Here is a 19,841-nt window from a genome sequence, read left to right as displayed (position 1 = left end):
AGGAAAAGGAAACTGATGTTACAGTGGGAGGGGAACTCAAGGTCACGCCTATTATTTTTTCTTCAGCAGAGCAGTGATGTCACACTTCTTGTACTCTACGAACATACTTCCTTCCAACACATGTAAAACATACACACTGAGTGACAGACAACCCGTCCTTGCGCAATATCATTAGATTTGTACAGTTCAGCAAATTTCAACCGTATAAGGTAGTAATTTAGCATTCTTAACTCATTGGCTGCCATGGATGGCAATAAACGTCCATTCCATTTGGACTGGGAGGGTTGGCACTTGGCAGTGATTGTTCAATCACCGCTAGCCCACCGAGACCAGATGGATTGGTCTACTACGTTTAATGGGTGCTTTTACGTACATTTTCTTCTTTTACTAACTACCACAGCACATACTCTGTGAATACATTCCTTGGCTGACAATAAATGAAGTAAGCACGCAAAAGTGAATTCCAAAATTATCCTGAAAAATTAATTTTAAGTAATCAACAAATTTGATTAATTGCCCTGCCTAATAAGGGTCAATAAAAAAATGTTACAAGACATTAACAAGAATATTTTGCCTCACTACACATGTATAGTTCTGCTATTCCTCAGTTGTGTCTTGTAGTAGGCAGGATGAATGGGGGATGTTTGGGTGTGCGATGTGATGGAGGGTGACGGTGGTGCAAATTGATGTGGGGCTGACCAAAATGAAGATATACCACAAGACAAAAGGGAGGTTGGGAAAGGCGTGGCGAAAGCGTGATGGGAGGCAAATTGCTTTGTGTGGCGGAGAGCGATGATTGGGGGAAGGGATTGGAAAATTAAGGTGAAGAGGACAACATGTATGTTGGATATGATGGATAGAATCGACGTAATTTATATTTTATACTCATAAATAATATATAAAACCCAATCTAGACTCCCCATTATTGTTTTTCAATTTTAATGTAATCATGTGTGTAATATAAAAAGTAATCGGATTTCAGTATTTTTACAAATTGTGTTTTATCAAAAATGTTATTTTGTTTTTTTGTATTTTTCAATTCATTCCTGTTTGTTTCTTTATACTTGACTTTACTTTTGTGCAAAAATTAGGGTGTATGCTATAAATTTTACCATATTATATGTAGTATTTAAAACATAAAAAAATATTTTTTACATTTTTACTTTTATTTTTCTCTAAATAGCCCATCTATACACAACAATAGCCCATCTATATGCAACACTGTTTTTCTACAAATGCATAATAATAGGGTGTTTATAATTAATTTGTTTGTTTGTTTAATGCACACCATGGTGTGTGCTATTCAATTAAACATAATTTGAACATGATTTGCAAATCACTGTATTCTATTTTTCTTTGTGTTTAACACCATGTCCTAACTTCATGGTAATTGAGCTCGTTTGAATAAAGCTATAATGTGAAAAATGGCATAAGCTATGCATTATAAATACTTTTCATATTGACTGTCCAAATTCAAATGTCTGTGGTTGTCTTTCTGAATCGTTTCTGATGCTGATCTTCCACTCTTTGTTTCTCCTTAGCACACTTCACTGTCCACCAGCCGCTCAGAAAAAGGCTCAGGCTGGTCCAGCCGCTCGCTGGGCGCCCGATGCCGCAACTCCATTGCCCTCTGCTCGGACGAGCAGCCACACATCGGAAACTACCGGCTGCTCAAGACCATCGGCAAGGGCAACTTCGCCAAGGTCAAACTGGCGCGACACATCTTGACGGGTAGAGAGGTACGCTAGTTGAACACACGGACGTCACAGGCTGAATTTACAGTATTCTGAATGTGCAATAACATTTCCAAAGCAATGCAGATATTTCGTTTTCTCTATTTCCTCTTATATTTGAAATGAGAAATTCGTTATGGGTGTGCCCACAAATTTAGCAAATGAAGCTTTCTACATGATGTATCAAATGTACATTTTGATCTGTGTCATGCAGCAATGATGTAAAGTACTTAATGTCTTGACCTACATTTCTTCTGGTTGACTTGTTAAAGAAGTTATTTGCGATAGAACATCCTGTCATATGAGTGCTGCCCACTACACACATAACCTCGTAAGAATGTTGTCGTGTGTTGTACTCACAAGGCCACTTTTGACCCTGGTTGGCTAGTGGTATTCACTTCCATTATTTATTTGCATCAAAACAACTCTTTCTTGTTTATTCTCTCAGAAGTGGGAAGTATCTTCATGAAACCTATTTTTTGTATTCATTAACTTGTGTTTCTTTCTTTTGTTGCTTAGGTTGCAATAAAAATCATTGACAAAACACAACTCAACCCTTCAAGCCTACAGAAGGTGAGTGCATTTTATTTAATTCATTAAACATTGTGGGTGATTTAAAAAAATAAAAATAAAAAAAGTTTTGTGGTATATTTATATTTTACTTTAAATCTTTATATTAATTTATGTATATATATATATTGTGGATTTTTGGTTTTTATGATTTATAAAACAAAAGAACTCATTAACTGCCGTTGACAGTGATAGACATGAAATCCATTTCACTTGGGAAGGTTGGCATTGAGTGATCATGTTTCACTGCCACTGACATCGACAGATGACCAATTCACTTTGACTGAGGGGCTGGCAGTGATCATTCGATTGCTGCCTGCGCTCCCAGTCAAAATGGGTTGGACGTCTGTCCTCGTCAATGCCAGCTAATGAGTTTATATTGTGCATCTCGCAGATTTTTTTTGGGGGGGGGGTCCTATAATTATTAGTAGCAGAAAACGTCACCTTTCAATGTTTTTTGGTCTCAAATTTCAGGTAGCCATGTTGAATTTAGGAAAGGAGCTTCTTTTAGTTTGGTCATAATCTTGGAAAATTTTGGAAAAGCCTCAATTGCAATTTTGTGGCATGTATGGCCTGACTCTTCTACTTTACCTCTGGTTTAATATCAACTATTGTCCCTCAGTTTTTGTGTTACTCAGCTCACAAATGATCCAACCACGTGGAAACTATATAGTAACTTCCTTATGGAAGGTTACAAGAGGCAATGTATAGTGTTGACTATGTGCTTTTCATGTCTTAGGATGTTTTTCCAAAGGACTGCAAGTCACAGTCCATTATTGAGTCCTGATTCAGCATTTTGCGTATTGATTGCAAACGCAGCATCACAGGCCAATCTTTAAACAGCTTTTTTCCCCCCTTTTTTTTACATGAACACAACTTGCCAGTGTATTGATCATGTTATGTCTATGAATAAACCTGTTTTGAGCTTAATTGTTTAAAAATGTTAGAGATAGTTTTCACACGCTTGCAAATCACACTATGTCTAGTGAACAAGCGTAGCCTTTGTCTAATTAGCCGTTGACTAGTATATTTCAGCACCCTCACTATTTCAACAACAACGCAATCAATATAGCATTGCGCACACACAGTCGGCTTATTGATGAGTTGTCTGCTGATTAGCTAACAAGTGTTGATAACGCCGGTGTATCGACGGTGTCTGGCCTTGTGCAGTAGTGGTTCCCATCTGGCCTTCATGGTAACAAGTTTCAATGCTTCTATTTTTGGATAGGTTTTAACCAAAGTGACAATGAAAATACACTTTACCTTTCTTTAAAATCACTATCGTGACCTGAGATGCATATTTCCACACGAATATTTTAAAACAATGTCATGACACTGTAACAAAACACATTTTGAGCAAGTTGTTGTCACGTAAAAGTATGCACAAGATTCATATATGTGCAGTTTTTCTCCTATCTGGAACCACCATATATGTACAAATTTTCTCCTATCTGGAACCACCAATCTTATTTGTGTAGTGTTAGCACATGCAGAGACGCAAGTTCATTGAATTGTTGTCATGTAAATGTGCCCTTAAGGTGCCCGATAGTGACACTGATTAAGTGTTTGGAGGCTGCATTGGAGCAGTCCTCTAGCAATGCTGGGAAGATTTCCCCCCACTTTTAGTCCCTCCATGCTGGCCCCCTAAACCTGGAGCTGAATTCCAGACAGGAAAACAAAAGGGCAGCAGGCTGAGGTGGGGAGTTGAGGGGCCTTGGGAAAAGGACAGAAGACAAGATAGAGAGAAGACGCACTATGTAGACTTGGGTGCCTCGCTCTCTTTTGTCTACATATGTAATGCAATTATATGCATTGCTATTGTGTCAAATTGCTAGCCCAGAGTCCTTTGTTGTGGTGATGGATGAAGAATGAAGAATCATTAGACAAGACGGCAGTCATCTTGTGAGCAGCATTTCCCACAAGCAGCATGGACACAACACAGACAAACTGCCCAATCAATATATGAGGCCTAATAGCATTGACGTCAGGTGGAAAAGATAGCCTCGGTGTAGACCAGCGAACCCCCACCCCTACCTTTTTTGCACCGTGGACTGATATTATATTCATCAGAAAACTGGCAGAAAATCAAATGTTAAGTACATCAAAAATAACTCTGGATTATAATAAATGAGTGGGGGCTTTTCTGCAACGAGACTCATCAAGCTAGATTAATTTGTGAATGATGGTAACTTTTTAATCCTCTCCAACAATTGTCTCAATGATGTCCACAATGCACCTAGTGAGTGTGCTACCTTTTGACTGCAGCAAAAAGTTAACAGCCTATATTCACACAGGATCCGTTCTTTAGTTCATATCTTAGTGTTAGCAATCAAGTTAGCACCTAATTACCTATTTATAATGAAGGTGCTTGGTCTTCATGGGCCAAAGCAATTTTGAAAGCTTTGTTTGCTTGCTTGCCGTCACATATAATGCATATTGGAGCTTTGCGTGACAGTCACCTGTTGTGATAAACAAGTGTTTGAAGTAAGACCCGTGGTTTGTCTATGAAAAGAAATTTTTTAAAAAAATTCTTCTGTCTGCACACACAAAAAATGCTTCATGGACCATTAGTGAGCCACAGCCTTGTGCCGGGGGACCAGTTGTAGACCATTACTCTAGTTCCTAAAAAGTGGTTGTAGCAGTGCTTACATTTATAGGACCGCAAACTTTTTGGGCTCTGAAAATAACTGATTAGAACCTTCTAGTTGCGAATGGACCACAATTATTATTTTTTTCATATCCATTCTCATCTATAACCCTGATTCTGAAAATGCAAGAGTTAAAGAATGTGTATTGAAAACTAAAGAATCCAAAGGCCATTTGATCATTTTATTAAAATAATAAGCACATTTCTAAAACAAAGTGGAAAAAAATGAGCATAGAGGAAACTGCCTCTGTATATGGATCATGTGATCGCCCAGCCGTACCTTTTAGTACCAGGAAAAAGACCCTACCCACGTGACGTCACAACTCCGCTCTCCTGAATGGTACCGCCCAATTGTCCGTCAAAACATAGTGTTAACCTGTTACGGCTACGTACATTCCTCCTATTTACGGCGTGTTTTTCTGCTCCTTAACATTAATAATCAAAATGGTGAAGGCGTGTGTGGCTGTTGGTTGCACTAACAGAGAAGATGGAAGGAGAGACTTAAGTTTTACCGTATTCCGAGGGATCCAAAGAGGAGAGCGAAATGGACGGCTGCAATTCGACGTGAAAACTGGGCACCAAAAAATCACCACAGACTATGTAGTAGTCATTTTATATCCGGTAAGATGCATTTAAGATATACTTAGAGGGTTTTGGGCTGACAAATAACCACAATTAAGATCATTGCTAGGCTAATCGCCGACAACATACACGTATGTATGTAGTGAGAGTGCTATCGCTAAACCATATAAACATTAAAAGCCTTAACTCCATTGACAAACGACATGAAATACATTAGACTTGACAGTGGATGTTAGCAATAACAAAAGATTTTGAATTGAAAATTTCGTAACTCACCTTTCCAAGCACAAGATAGATTCCTGCCGAATTTTCGTGGACAAGGACCTGTTTCACCCAACCAGCAACGAAGTATTTATAAGCCTCCAAGCTCTTGAAGTTTTTCAAATTTTCGTGAGAATAGGCTGATTTTGTGTGGACAAGATAATTGTAAATATCAGCGTAGCAGATGTCAGGCAGACAGGGCGAAGACAGTGGGTCGAAAAACATCGATTTGGGCATCAAATATGGATCTGGCGACTGTATAGAACGAAGCTTTTCCACATAACGCATTTTATGCAACACATCCAGTGAGTTTACGGCATCAGAAAGCACCGGGTCTTCCATGAAATGCATTTTAAATTCCTCGATCAATTGAAACCAATGCTAATACAGAGACAAAATGACGGACAAGTGGGCGGAACCATACAGCGAGCACGTGGTTTTGTGACGTCGGTGGGTAGGGTCTATAGAAGTAACAAAAAGTTACAAATTGCCTCAACTGTAAAGTAGTATTAGCTAGGGCTAGTCCAGGGCGTATTTGTAATGAGGACAAGTGCTATAAAATGGATGGACAAAATAGGCGATTCAACATGCCAGTCTGGAAAGAGTGCAGCGAGTTTAATCAAATTAACTAAGTGGAGCAACCGAGTACTTTACAAAGAATTAAGGGGATGAGCCTGTCACCTCCACTTTACATTTTCCACATCCCATCAGTCATAAACTGAGATGAATGAGTATCTACATTTCACAGTAGGTTTTCCACCAGGTCGAGCCTGTTGGAACCCTCTATGGAGCTTTCATTTCACTTCTTGGCCTGCTGCCATGACAACGGCCATGCCGTGTCATGGTTTCCGTGACAATGCCGGTATTAATCCCGTTGACAACCACAATGCGGGCTGCACACATGCTCCTTCAGTTTATATTGAATTGATAATTTCAAGCAGTTGCTGTGTGAATTTATGGCTATTGTGAATCAGGGGTTTGACAGTATGATATGGTGATATATCGCGGTAATTTGTATTTCAGACAGTTCTCGATATGCTCTCACGAAGAATTGATAAATCTTTTTTATTTAAGAGATGTCACTGTCTAATAAAGTAACATGTTAGTTGCTATGTTAACTCACTGGCTGCCATTGACGGCACTAGAACACCAATTCATTTTGACTGGGACGGGGCGAATTAACATTCGTTCTCTCGCTGTATTTACTGATAAGTACTGAAATATTCTCAGTCTGTGAGGAAGACAAAGGTTTTTGACAGATTGTCCACGACAGTGCAAAAATATACATTGTTTATATTTGCGTAGAAATAGCTTGTTTTTTTTTCTTTAATAGTTGTATCGTAGAATATTGTAAATTGACTTCTTGATCCATGTATCAATATTTGCTGTATCGCCGTATTGTGAGATTTTATTGTGAGTCTTGTATCACAAATTGCATCGGGAGGTACCTAAAGGTTCCCACCCCTATTGTTATTATTGTTTCACCATCTCATTGAGTACAAAGTGTCCTTGATTTACAATGGAGTTCTAATTCTACAGTTTGAAAGGTTATAGAATCTGGTTGATTGGTGCTACCGTACACAATATAGCCAATTCTTTTCAATTTCTTTGTAGGGAATTATATGCATTTCTGATTGTAATTATAGTAAATCCACACCATCTCACAATCTCATGCTCTCTGGCTATTGTGACGTCATTTAGGGAGCGCCGCAGTCACTTGACATCTAGAAACTCTGGAAGACCTGTTAAACCAGGCCAAGTGTCTTCTCTCTCATTTACGCACATGGAGAAAAGTGCAATGTTGCAATTAGAAGATGAGGAAGTGAGGCTTTTTTGTCTGTTCACTTCTTTTCAGCAGCTACCAAATGTATTCCCCCCCCCCTTTTTTTTTAAAAATTTTTTTAATTGATTATTTGTTTGGAGTTCAGGAGAATTTCCTGCGCGGAGTTCAGGAGAATTTCCTGCGCTCAGTGTTAGTGTCAGAAATGCAACAGAGGTTGTATAAAAGGCTGGAAGCATCAAATAGTTTAAAATGTCAAAAACAAGTAGCATCAGGTAGTGTATGGTTAAATGAAATATAGTAGACTACATAGTTCACTGATGCATGACCAAATGTGACTAAGGCAAATTAATATAGAAGGCAATGTCATATCTGGCACATCCAGATAGTATTCTTCTATATCGCCTTTGTACAGCCTCATTCCAAATTTGATCAAATTTAATTTTTTCCCCTCAAAATGTACTCCTTCACCCAATAAATACAATGTGACTTTTTTTCTCACTAAATTGATAAAAAGATGTTGAACACAGTATATTCGGTTTTCAGGCTAGTTTAATTTTCCCACATTTTGTTCCCTAATCCAAATTTCATTTATGTAACACTACTGGAAAAAACAACGCAAAAAATATATTTAATTTTTTTTGAATGTGTGAACATAGAGTTCACCATCATAATTGTCTGATAAGGAAGTCTAATGTGTGAAAGAAAAATTAAACGGTGTTTTCCTAAAATCTATTAAATTAATTTTGTCCCTTGGACACACAACAACTTGCTGTTGCTCTTAAAATGCTATCGTGTAAATCGCATACATTTTTGACATGAATTAATTGAATGCATTTTTTCAGTATTGTGTAATGAAACAATAAAATATGGAAAAATAATTTCTTCCGTTACGATGCGATTTCTTCCAGCATAATGTCCCCTGCAGTTCTTTGTAACATCCTCTTCAAGTATGTCTCACTATGCCACTAATTGCCAATCCTATTAGAACTATGATTTGTAAAGTTGACGTCATGAAGTATTTACTAACAAAAGTTAAGCAGCTTTGTTGTCACGTTTACTGTGCTGCCATCAAACCATTGTAATGTCAGCATATCTTTCAATGCAGCATTCCGTGAAATGCATAATTATAACCAAGCAGAAGGGTGGGGCAAAGTGGCAGGATGAGACTGCAGTCTGGAGCACAATGATGGATAGATTAGGAAGTGGGGGGGGTTGCAAACACCCGGGGGAGGAGGCCTACTGTCAGGCTGTACCTCCGTCATGCTCCATTGGAGGACTCCATAGATGGCTTCCTGTGTATTTATGAATATGAGTCACATTGACGATATGTTCTCTCGTTTCTCCAGCTTTTTCGTGAGGTACGCATCATGAAAACCCTCAATCATCCTAACATCGGTGAGTTGGACCTAACTTTGTCCTTATTGGCGGTTTTTATTTAGTCTAACCATTTCTGTTTGTGTGTGTGTTACAGTCCAGCTTTTTGAGGTCATAGAGACAGAAAAGACTCTCTACCTGATCATGGAGTATGCGAGTGGAGGTAAGTGATGCTGAAGGAGATGACTTTATAAAGTTACCTGTTGTCATATATAGTGTGTGTATTCAAACATACTTCTGCTGAGGTATGTACAGTATGTATCCCCATTTATTTTTGTATCTCTATATACCGTATTGGCCCGAATATAAGACTGTGTTTTTTGCATTGAAATAAGACTGAAAAATAGGGGGTCGTGTTATATTCGTAGTCTAGACATTATACCCATTCACGACACTAGATGGGGCCAGATATCATTGAAGCGATGTTCTGTCATGACAGGTCTCAGCTACTCTCCCCATTCACAACGCTAGATGGCGCCAGATATCATTGAAGTGATGTTCTGTCATGACAGATAATCTCAGCTACTCTCAAGTATAACCAGTTTGCATTATTTTATTGCAATGTTTTTCCTTATTCAGATTTGTTTCAAGACTACAGTTATAGGTAGACTTCACTTTGATGGTTAAGGCAGTAATTGCAATTTTGTTGTTTTATCACAATAGCTTGGTTTATTTACATTTCAAAAACCAGAAGCCATTCATTTACAAATGATTGCACTTTAGTTTACATATTTAAATGTTCAGATATTAAGATTTAAATGAGGCAAAATAACATGCTTTTTCTCTCAAATATATTGTTATAATCATTTGTTTCGGATGTACTGTCATTATTTTCTGTATAAAAATGGATTTGGTGTTCAAAAAGTCTTTTTTTCAAACTTGAGTCTTGGAAAAGAGGGGGTCGTCTTATAATCAGGGCCGTCTTATATTCGGGCCAATACGGTGTGTATATATATATATATATTTTTTTATATATATATATGAAGTCATAACATTAATAACTACAGAGGGAATATTTAAAACTCCCAGCATTGTGCCAGCATAAAAGGCTTTTAAAGCTACCATTCTGGTCAAAGGCATTGGAAACCCAGCAGTACAGCTTGAAAAACGGCAACTATAAAACAGGTTTAGAATGTACACTTGTGGAGCATTTGCTCAATCTTGGCACAGATCGCAAAAATGTGTGATTGTGTGTGCCCTGTTTTATCCTATCTTTCTTGCATATCAGTGTAAAATGGTGGCCCATTGATGTTGGTTCTTGAAGATTTTTCAACTCTCACAATTCAGCACAAAAACATTGTCAAGGCCATGTTGAGGGTTTTCCAGATCTGTAACTATTTTCTCATTTTTCAAGAACATTAACCAGGAAATGATGCAATAACTTGCTCCTTATGCACTCCTAATTTAATTTTTTCTGTTTACCTTTTCCTTTGTATTTTTTTCAAGTAAATTCAAGTAAAATCTAATTTATTTATAGCTCTAAATAATCAACACAAAAAGATACCAAAGTATTTCACAGATAAATACCTATTAGCAAACAGTAAACATTAAAATGTTAAGAAAATAATAAAAGTAATTCATGCAAATTAATGTGGACATCCCCTGGCTGTAACCCAGATCTTACCAGTGTAATAACAGATGAAACAGTTCATCTGAGAAGATGCTTCGTGACCAAAAAAAAAAAAAAGACGAAGCACCACATGAAAGCTTCCAATACCTAACGAGGAGTAAACACACAAAATGGGAGTCACACACACAAACTCAACATCACGTGAATTGACAGCAGTAGACAGAGACGGTCTATTCTCATCATAAAGAAGACAAAGAAAGAACACATAACAAGCTGGAGTGGACTTGTGACTGTTTTTTTCTTTGGTGAGAAGTTGAGTAAAATGACTCACCATCAGTTGCTTAGTCAACATTTAAGACCAGATTTTGGCTTTCCTTTTCCGCCAGAAGGATAAATATTTACATAAACTCAAGCTGTTAGATATGTTGATGCTCGCAAATATGTGTTTAGGTGTATTACTGAAGACTGGACACTCAAAGGAAACAAAAATGCATTCTCGCACAATTTTACACCCTACAGTATATTTGCACCATCCCCATTTCAACAACCATGCTAAGAAATTAGCGACTTTTAGGACTTTTTTTTTTTTTTTTAATGATTGTGTGATTCTGCAATATTACTTTCCTGTTGTTGTTTAACTCTGCAGTAACTATCACTGACATTTTATATTTTTGTTACTTGCAGGGGAGGTTTTTGACTACCTCGTGGCTCACGGCCGCATGAAAGAGAAAGAGGCCCGCGGCAAGTTCCGACAGGTCAGTTCCAGCTTTACACCATTTTTCTTAGGGATTAATTAGACTAATTGATGCTTTTGCTACATCGTAGACACTAAAAAGTTTAAGTTGTCACATGAACCAGCAAAGATGAGCTGTAATTTAGCTCAGTGTGACGCAAAGACGCCACAGACATTTCCACTGCGGTTTGCTGACGAATAAAACAAACCCTGGCTGTGTAATTCTTGTTTGTATATTGTCTACTGTACTTGAAGCAAGTTTTATTGTTCTTCCACAGATTGTGTCAGCTGTGCACTATTGCCATCAGAAAAACATAGTTCACAGGGATTTGAAGGTGAGCGCACGCCCAAGTATAACAACCTTTTTTTTTTTAAAAGCCCAACTCTGGCGTTCTGGCTTCCTTTTTAGGACATGTTAAAAATCTCAGAGTGATATTCCATAGCAGGTCTAACTTTGAAAAGAAAAAACAGATTAGTTCTGTTGTAAGAGCAAGTTTTTTCCACCTCTGTCTCTTGGCCAAAGTGAAACCTTCTCTTAGTCGCCACGACCTTGAAAAAGCAGTTCAATGATTTTGTTAGCTCAAAACTGGACTACTGCATTGCACTTTGTTGGTCTTCCCAAGTCCTCTATTTATTGTCTGCAACTTGTTCAAAACGCTGCTGCTCGATTTTTAACCGGTGCACCCAGACATGAACATATTACCCCAATCTGTCATCGCTCTACTGGCTTCCAGTTAATTTTAGAATTGATTTCAAACGTTGACTGTTTGTTTTTATACTATTAGTGGCCTGGCTCCTTCTTATTTGTCGGAGATTTTAACTCTCCGTAACTCTGGCAGGGCTCTTCCTTCTACCGGCCAGCGTCTTTTTTTCAAGTTCCAAGGTCGAGACTTAAACAGTGAGGTGATCGATCTTTTGCAGTTGCTGCCCTCAGATTGTGGAACAGCCCACCCCCTGAAATCCGCACCATTAAGAATCTAGGCCTTTTAACATCACGGTTTAAGTCCCACTTTTTTTAGACTCTCCTTTTATCCAGACAAGGGTAGCTTGCTTCTATTTCTTAAGGGTTTTAATGCTTTAGAGTTTATATTTTATTTGCCATTTTGACTTTCATTGTGATTCTTTGTTTTTGTTAATGTTTTTTTTTTTTTTCCCCCCAATGTATAATACTTCCTGCCTTTTATTTGTCATGAACTATATTCTTGTTGTAAAGCACTTTGTGGACCTTTCGGGTTTTTGTAAAGGGCTATATTTTCTGGAACCAAATGGATACATAAAAAGTGTTTAGACTTCACCATCACCAGAAGAGATCAGGGTTTTTTAAAAAGTATTTAATATTTATTTTTATTTCTTAAGTGTTCAGTCAAAATATATTGGACATCTATTTTCATCAATGGCTGTGAATCATGATTACTCAATGCTAGCCTGCCCTGTTGAAATTGATTTGAAGTCTATAATGGTCAATAGCAGTGAATGAGTTGTAGGCTACAAGCAACAAATGAAAGATGTATAGAGGTATATAGCAAAAAATATGTACACAATATGTTTATACCAACAGTACATACAGTATATTCATATTTACATTTCTGAAAACATTTTTAATATATATATATATTTTTTTAATGCAAAACATTTAAATGCAATTTGTAATCTCATTTTTGCGGCACCTCTGATTTGGGGAAAAAAAAAGAAAAAAAAAATTGGAGGGATTTGGTGGTTGTTTTTATTTATTTATTTATTTATTTATTTATTTATTTTTCGTGTCATTGAAACCACTCTACTAATAATACTCCTTTTATATTGCTATAATGATAGAATAGCTCTGTTCGCTCCTTAAACTATATCCTATTGGGACATTGTATCAGCAGATTCTTGAAACCAGTTGCCTCGGACTTGTATGCAAAAATATGTGATAGGGACATTCCTAGAATGTACTACTCGCTGCTGTTAATCAACATGGCCACACTGGGATTTAAACAGGAATGGATTCTTTGCAGTTAATGCCGTAATTCGAGTTTACTGCTCATCCTTTTCTAATATATCTAGTAATACACACCTTTGCTTTTAAGAATGTCACAGCCACTATTTTGCCCTTCCCTGCCTCACAACATCGATTTACTACCTCAGATGTAAAACCTAATGAAGTGCATTTAAATATCAACATGTGCCACTCTGACGTCATCTATTTTGTTCCACTATCTAGGCAGAAAATCTGCTGCTCGACGCCAACTCTAACATCAAAATTGCTGACTTTGGCTTCAGCAATGAGTTCATGGCCGGGAGCAAGCTGGACACCTTCTGCGGCTCTCCGCCTTATGCCGCTCCCGAACTCTTTCAAGGCAAGAAGTATGACGGCCCCGAAGTTGACATCTGGAGCTTGGGCGTCATCCTCTACACACTTGTGAGCGGCTCACTGCCTTTTGATGGCCAAAACCTGAAGGTTAGCACATTCTTTTGTTCTTTCAAGCATCAATTTTCTCTGTTCCAAGCTCATCTGAACTTGTTTTGCAATTAGGAGCTACGCGAGCGTGTCCTCAGAGGAAAGTACCGCGTGCCCTTCTACATGTCCACAGACTGCGAGGGCATCCTGCGCCGGTTTTTAGTCCTCAACCCTACGAAACGATGTTCGCTGGAGGTGAGTGGAAACATTTGTAGTAGGGCTCGGCCTTTAATTTGACTTTACTTAACAGGGTTTTATTTTTTGGTGTGTTTGTGGGTTCTGTTGTTCAAAGCACTTCTCTAGTGATGTGCATGTTTTGCATTAATAATGTATGAACAGAGATATTCAAGTTTACAATAGAAAAGTCTTGGGTGCCAATTTTTTGACTTGAGGGTTTCATTGGAGTCTTAAAAAGTTTTAAGTCTTAGATGTACTAATATTGACAAAGTGTTTTAAAGCAGCATTGAATTTCATGGTTAAATTTTTATTTGCACTGCTTTGCATGTAGTTGTGTCTGAGAAGCACACATTGTCATAGAGGAGTTACTGATTTTTTGCTGGACTGGTCGTGAAGATTACCCCAGATTTTGCATTGAATTATTTTCAAAATGGTATTAAAATTCTTAGAACTCACTTGATGAAACCTGTAAGAACCTTGGATATGGATTAGTAGGGGTGTAAATCACCAATTAATTGACGATATTATACCAATTCCTACGAAGTCTGCCATGAACTAATACCATTCAAGGACCTTCAATAGATTTAACACGACATTATGTACACATTTAACACTGACTTTCATATTACCTGAATGACAAACTAAATGTAATGTTTTAGACAATTTTGTTGCTTAACATTTCAGATATTTGAACAAAAAGATGACAATATTGTTTTGGTCTCACTTAATTTGATTGGATTGTTGCTTTACCGATCGATGTATTGATCCAGATCAATGTTTTGTTACACCCTTACTGTTCAGATTTTTTTTTATTTTTCGTGTAGTGTGTAGACTTCACAAGCTATGACAAAATAATAAGTTATTTTCTGGTATCATTATACCAGCAAATCATGAAAGACAAATGGTTGAACGTGAGCTACGAAGGAGAGGAGCTGAAACCCCACAAAGAACCTGAGGAGGACTTCAACGATACTGCCCGCATCGGTCAGTAAAACCCCCGCAAAGACCCTCGGAATGATGCAAAATTGACAATTGACAATTGGTATTTCAGATGTTATGGTTGGGATGGGCTTCACCAGAGAGGAGATCAGAGATTCTTTAGTCAGTCACAAGTACAACGAGGTGACGGCCACGTACTTGCTGCTGGCACGCAAGAACGAGGCAAGTATGGCATATGGGTTTGAGTTTACATCTCTAATGTTTCATTCCAATTGTGAATATGATTGACTCCCAATAAAACACTGCCAGAAAAGTCATCCGTTCCACTCTGTTGCCTCAGTTCGAAAGCAGCGTGTCCCGCTCCGGCAGCAATCTCAGCCTGGCTCGCGTCAGGCCAAGCACTATTGCTAACGGTACCAGCAAGCACTCCGCTTCCTCCTCTGGTGCTACGTCCTCAACTCACAAGCCACAACGCAGCGTCTCCACCTACCAGCGCCAGAGACGACACTCAGACTTTTGTACGATTCTGTGGTATTACAGCCCTGTGGCCTCAAATTGGTCTTCATCTGCTTGCGTATCTTTTCTTGTAGGCGGTCCAGCAGCTCCTGGATCAGCACATCCCAAGCGAAGTCCAAGCAATGTTGGAGAAGCAGCCGGGCTAAAGGAGGATAGGCTCTCAATCCGCAAGGCCAGCAACAATGCCGTCGGCTCCCGCAGCATCCCGACACCATCCAGTCCAATGGTCAGCTCGGCCCACAATCCCAACAAAGCAGAGATTCCTGACAGACGCAAGGACGCCACCTCCACAACGGTACAGACGGGAGAAATTTAAATATTGAGTTTCTGAGTCATATTCAAGTCTGTGCGGCCATGTATTCGGATTAGCAAGTGTGTTAGATTTCAGGGAACTTAATGAGCATGTAGATTACCCTGGGATGAACTCTTTAATGTATTTAGATGCTTGAGAATCCGCTTTTCATGCCATGCATACAATTCACCCTAATTGCAGTATTTTACAATTTAACATAGTTAAAATACAATTCACCCCAATGACAATAGAATTTTTAATGCTCCAAATCCCAAAATTAAAATTCACTCAAATTACGATGAATACTAGGGTAGTGTACAATTAATCGATCAATATACAGTATCTATTTGTGAAGCACAATCAAATCACGGTCAATCAAAATGCAGAACATTGATTAATATTGTCATGTTTGTTAAAAAGAATGTTGTTAATATGTCTGAAATGTTTAAGCAACAAAGTGTTCAAAAACATCAAAACTGCTTTATATTTTACATCGCATTAGGTAAAATGGAACTGGTTGTGTTAAATGTATATATCGTATTCAGTTGTGCTAGACTTTTGTAATATTGTCAGATATATCATTGTCAAACAAATCGTATCATCATAAAATTAGTGATTTACTCTCCTAATGAATACAATGCACTCCACCCAGTGCAATTTGATAGAATACGATTGATTATGCAATTTACTTAATTAAAAATAAAAGATTTGGAAACATCTGTTTTTTGTGGAAAATCAGTGATTAACATTTTTGCCCATTTTCTGACATGCTATGGACCAAAATAATGGCCGTTTGTTTAATAAAGTGAGAGAACTTTAATATTAATCCCTACCTGGTTCACTGGTCAGTCAAAAAAATAATATATTAATAGATTATTAAGATAATCGCAAATTGCAGCCCTACTATTTTTCTACATATTACATTGTTCTTCATTTATTTTTTTACATATGAGATGCATATTTTGTATTATGAGCCGTAAAAAAAGATTTGTCACTCGAGTATATGTTGTCCCAAGGAGAAGATTTTATGATATCTTACTTGTAAACCACTAGTGATGATATGCCTTGCCTTCCTTAAAAATTTGTTGAAGATGATTTGAGTCTGACTTCTGAATGCATAGAGTATGTCTCTTAATAACAGTTATGCTGTATTGGACATGTTTATGCATGCTTATCTTCAGTCAGTGATGTCTTTTTTTTTTTCCCCCCTCCACCAGAATAATGTCTCAGGTAGCGGCATGACGCGGAGAAATACATATGTTTGCAGCACAGACAGACACTCGCTGCTTCAAAATGGCAAAGAAAACAGGTGAGAAGCATTTATAAGCGTAATTTTTGGGTGTACGTAACCTTTTTATGGACAGTTGTCACTATGGTGGACAGACATTTTAAAAGTGATACTTTAACACTTCGATTTTTGGTAATTGACTGGGGCAGATGGAATGAATTAATGAGGACAGGTACGATGGGGGGGTGGATGAAAGTGAAATGGATGACGATTCTCATTCTCTTGGTCACACTTCCCCTCTTTGACTCCAGAAAAAATATTTTTTAAGTGATTAGAGAAAAAGTGACATAGGGGAGCATAAAAATGTGTGAGCAAGCATTCCAGTCGTGGCTTGGCACTGTGCCCCAACCACCCAATCCAACCTATTTGCCTCCAAGGCTTTGTCAATGTGATGCCATGCCAGAGTACTTGATGGGGCAAACACGTGCAGGTCCACATGCATAGACGCACACAGTTTATAAAAGTAAATGTATGTGTTGGATATTTGTTTTTAGATTTGGTGACGCAACATGTGGCCCTTTGTCAGTATTTCACGCATAGTGGTACTTTGACGTAACCGATTGATATGTACGTTCCATCATTTTCAATCCTTTGTCTCCTCCCGACTCCCAGTTCCCTTTCCCACCGGCTTCCCCCTGCCTCTCCCTCCACCCACAGCATTACCGGCGCGTCAGCCTCATCTTCAACGTCAACGCCTTCCTCGCGTCTCTCCCGTGGCTCCACGGCCAGGAGCACCTTCCACGGCGGGCAAATCCGCGACCGCCGGCCACCCTTGCACTTGGCGCCCGCCTCGCCGACGCCGTCCCACGACTCTGGCGGACCCCCGCCCAGTTCCAGGACCCCACGCGCCACCAGCAACTTGCTCAGCAAGCTCACCTCCAAGTTGACCCGCAGGTAAGCGGAGAAGCCGCGTGAGAAAATGGCGGGAAGAGGAGGCATCTGCTGACTGTGTGGACTAGCACTTTGGCTAATCTATTAGCGCACTAAAATGGACATTCTCAAATGAACTGGATGACGTTGTACTCTGTAGTTTGTAGTCTGTACTGATGTTAATGACTTCTACAAGTACATAAAGATCTCATCTACTAACATATCAGCTTTTATTCTTTTTCAATCAAGGTTGATAAGTTGTCCGCCTTAGGTTGACATATTTCACCTTGTTTCCACCAGTCAGTAAAGTTCAGTTACGTACAGTTTAGATAACTCGAGTCGTCAATGCAGCGTTGTTTAATAGGAATATCAGTAGCTGACTTGACAACCTGAAAAGTGTAACATCACTGTTTGGCTGTTGTTTCTCCTTGGCAATGCGGTTTGGTATGATTCAGTATAGCTGAGATAAATCCTGATTAGTATGGCGATACTCTGCAAAAATATAAAGTGACATTGTGGTGTAGAAGTCTTTGCAGTTCACTTTGATACTTAGGCGAAACTGTTTTTCAAATATGAGGGCGTGAGAAAGATTGAGTTAGCTTGTGTAAATAGTGTGATGTCAGAGTGCTGATTTGCCACTGCATGGTAACAATGTAACAATCCTTGACGTTTTTTATTGACAAAAGCAAATGTTTTGAAGGTGATGGCTCTCAAGTATCACAATTTTGATAATATGTGATAAACAGACTTTTGCTGACTGTAGTTTGCCTTGCTAATATTCCAACTCCATAGTTTTCACTTTGATATAGCACGCCATTTTCTCATGAAATTCAAGGGGGAAGACTATATATATCCTTATCTCGGCCGAAGTAATCCTGTTAAATAAATTGAAAAATCACAAAATTTAACTTTTCTGATGGATAATAGTAAGAGGTGGGTAGAGTAGCCAAAAACTTGACTCAAGTAAGAGTATGTTACTTCGGTGCCCCTCCCGTCCAACCCTCACACAGAAAGGCCAGCGAAAGCAGTATTCCAAGAGCAGTTGTTCTTTATTCGCTTCAGAGGGAGAAATTTGCCCAAATAACAGACAAAACCCTACCTTACCTAACCAAACGAAAAAAGGAAAATTAAAGACATTTCACTAACTTCTATTAACCATAAACAGATGAAAACAGTGTTCAACAAAAATGGCTTCTTCCTCCTATGCCACTGCTCCAATATTTACAATATTTACACTATATACAAGTATTTTCTCAAACTAGACAAAGCAGGAATCGCTGCCACAGTTTGCAATCCGCACACACGAGCACTGGCATTTCTGGGTGGTGGTAAGGCTGGAAAGGAGGCGAGCTTCTTATATAGGCCAGGTAGTAAACACCAATCAGGAGCTACTGAACAGGCAACACCTGCACCTAATCCATTCAATCGGCAAACCAACTCACACACACGCGCACAGAGCAGTGGAAAAAGCAAAACAAGAACAACTGACCCACAGGGTCATAACACCCCCCTATCTAAAATGGGACATTTACCCCCCAGTGCAAATGTGCAATTCAGGACATTCGGAACAATGCATCAGCCATGACATTTTCCTTCCCGTTTTTACAATGTACCTCGATGTTAAAATCCTGCAGTAACAGGGACCAGCGCATCAGAAGTTGGTTACTATTCTGCATCTGATTAAAAAACACGAGAGGGTTGTGGTCAATGAATACCAGAGTTGGCACAGAGCCCTACAACTCAAAATGTTGTAACGCCAGTAACAAGGGCAGAGCCTTCTTTTCTATGGTGCTATAATGTAACTGGTGCTGGTAAACAACTGACCTACAGGGTCATAACAACCTCTAAATAATACTACTCAAGTAAAAGGAAGAGTAGTCATCCAAAAATTCACTCAAGTACAAGTAAAAAAGCATTTTTGAAAAGAAAATACTGTACTCAAGTAATGAATAACACTGTAATTGCTTACAATGTCCGATTTTTAAAAATAATTATATATGGCAGAAAACACTCGGGTGACTTGAAGTTCTGCTCTGAGATCCCCAAATTAGCAAAATTTCAAAATT

At 38.6% G+C, this 19,841-nt stretch overlaps 1 protein-coding gene across 9 annotated transcripts in view; it reads left to right on the top strand.

The window, feature by feature from the left end:
• mark4b (MAP/microtubule affinity-regulating kinase 4b) overlaps positions 1-19,841 on the top strand; it is a 39,515-nt gene that overhangs the window by 6,757 nt on the left and 12,917 nt on the right. For all 9 annotated transcript variants that reach the window (XM_057838060.1, XM_057838062.1, XM_057838061.1 and 6 more), the window contains exons 2-15: positions 1,542-1,739; positions 2,253-2,306; positions 8,923-8,971; positions 9,048-9,113; positions 11,205-11,275; positions 11,532-11,588; positions 13,457-13,693; positions 13,769-13,888; positions 14,755-14,854; positions 14,922-15,031; positions 15,150-15,327; positions 15,400-15,620; positions 16,835-16,926; positions 17,518-17,799. In XM_057838060.1, the coding sequence (XP_057694043.1) occupies positions 1,542-1,739; positions 2,253-2,306; positions 8,923-8,971; positions 9,048-9,113; positions 11,205-11,275; positions 11,532-11,588; positions 13,457-13,693; positions 13,769-13,888; positions 14,755-14,854; positions 14,922-15,031; positions 15,150-15,327; positions 15,400-15,620; positions 16,835-16,926; positions 17,518-17,799 (1,835 nt within the window). The remainder of the gene's footprint in view (positions 1-1,541; positions 1,740-2,252; positions 2,307-8,922; positions 8,972-9,047; positions 9,114-11,204; positions 11,276-11,531; positions 11,589-13,456; positions 13,694-13,768; positions 13,889-14,754; positions 14,855-14,921; positions 15,032-15,149; positions 15,328-15,399; positions 15,621-16,834; positions 16,927-17,517; positions 17,800-19,841) is intronic.

The sequence above is a fragment of the Corythoichthys intestinalis genome, chromosome 6 (genome assembly GCF_030265065.1).
Source record: "Corythoichthys intestinalis isolate RoL2023-P3 chromosome 6, ASM3026506v1, whole genome shotgun sequence".
Classification (NCBI taxonomy): domain Eukaryota; kingdom Metazoa; phylum Chordata; class Actinopteri; order Syngnathiformes; family Syngnathidae; genus Corythoichthys; species Corythoichthys intestinalis.
Note: the sequence above shows the minus strand (reverse complement) of the source record. Positions and strands in the feature narration are given on the sequence as shown.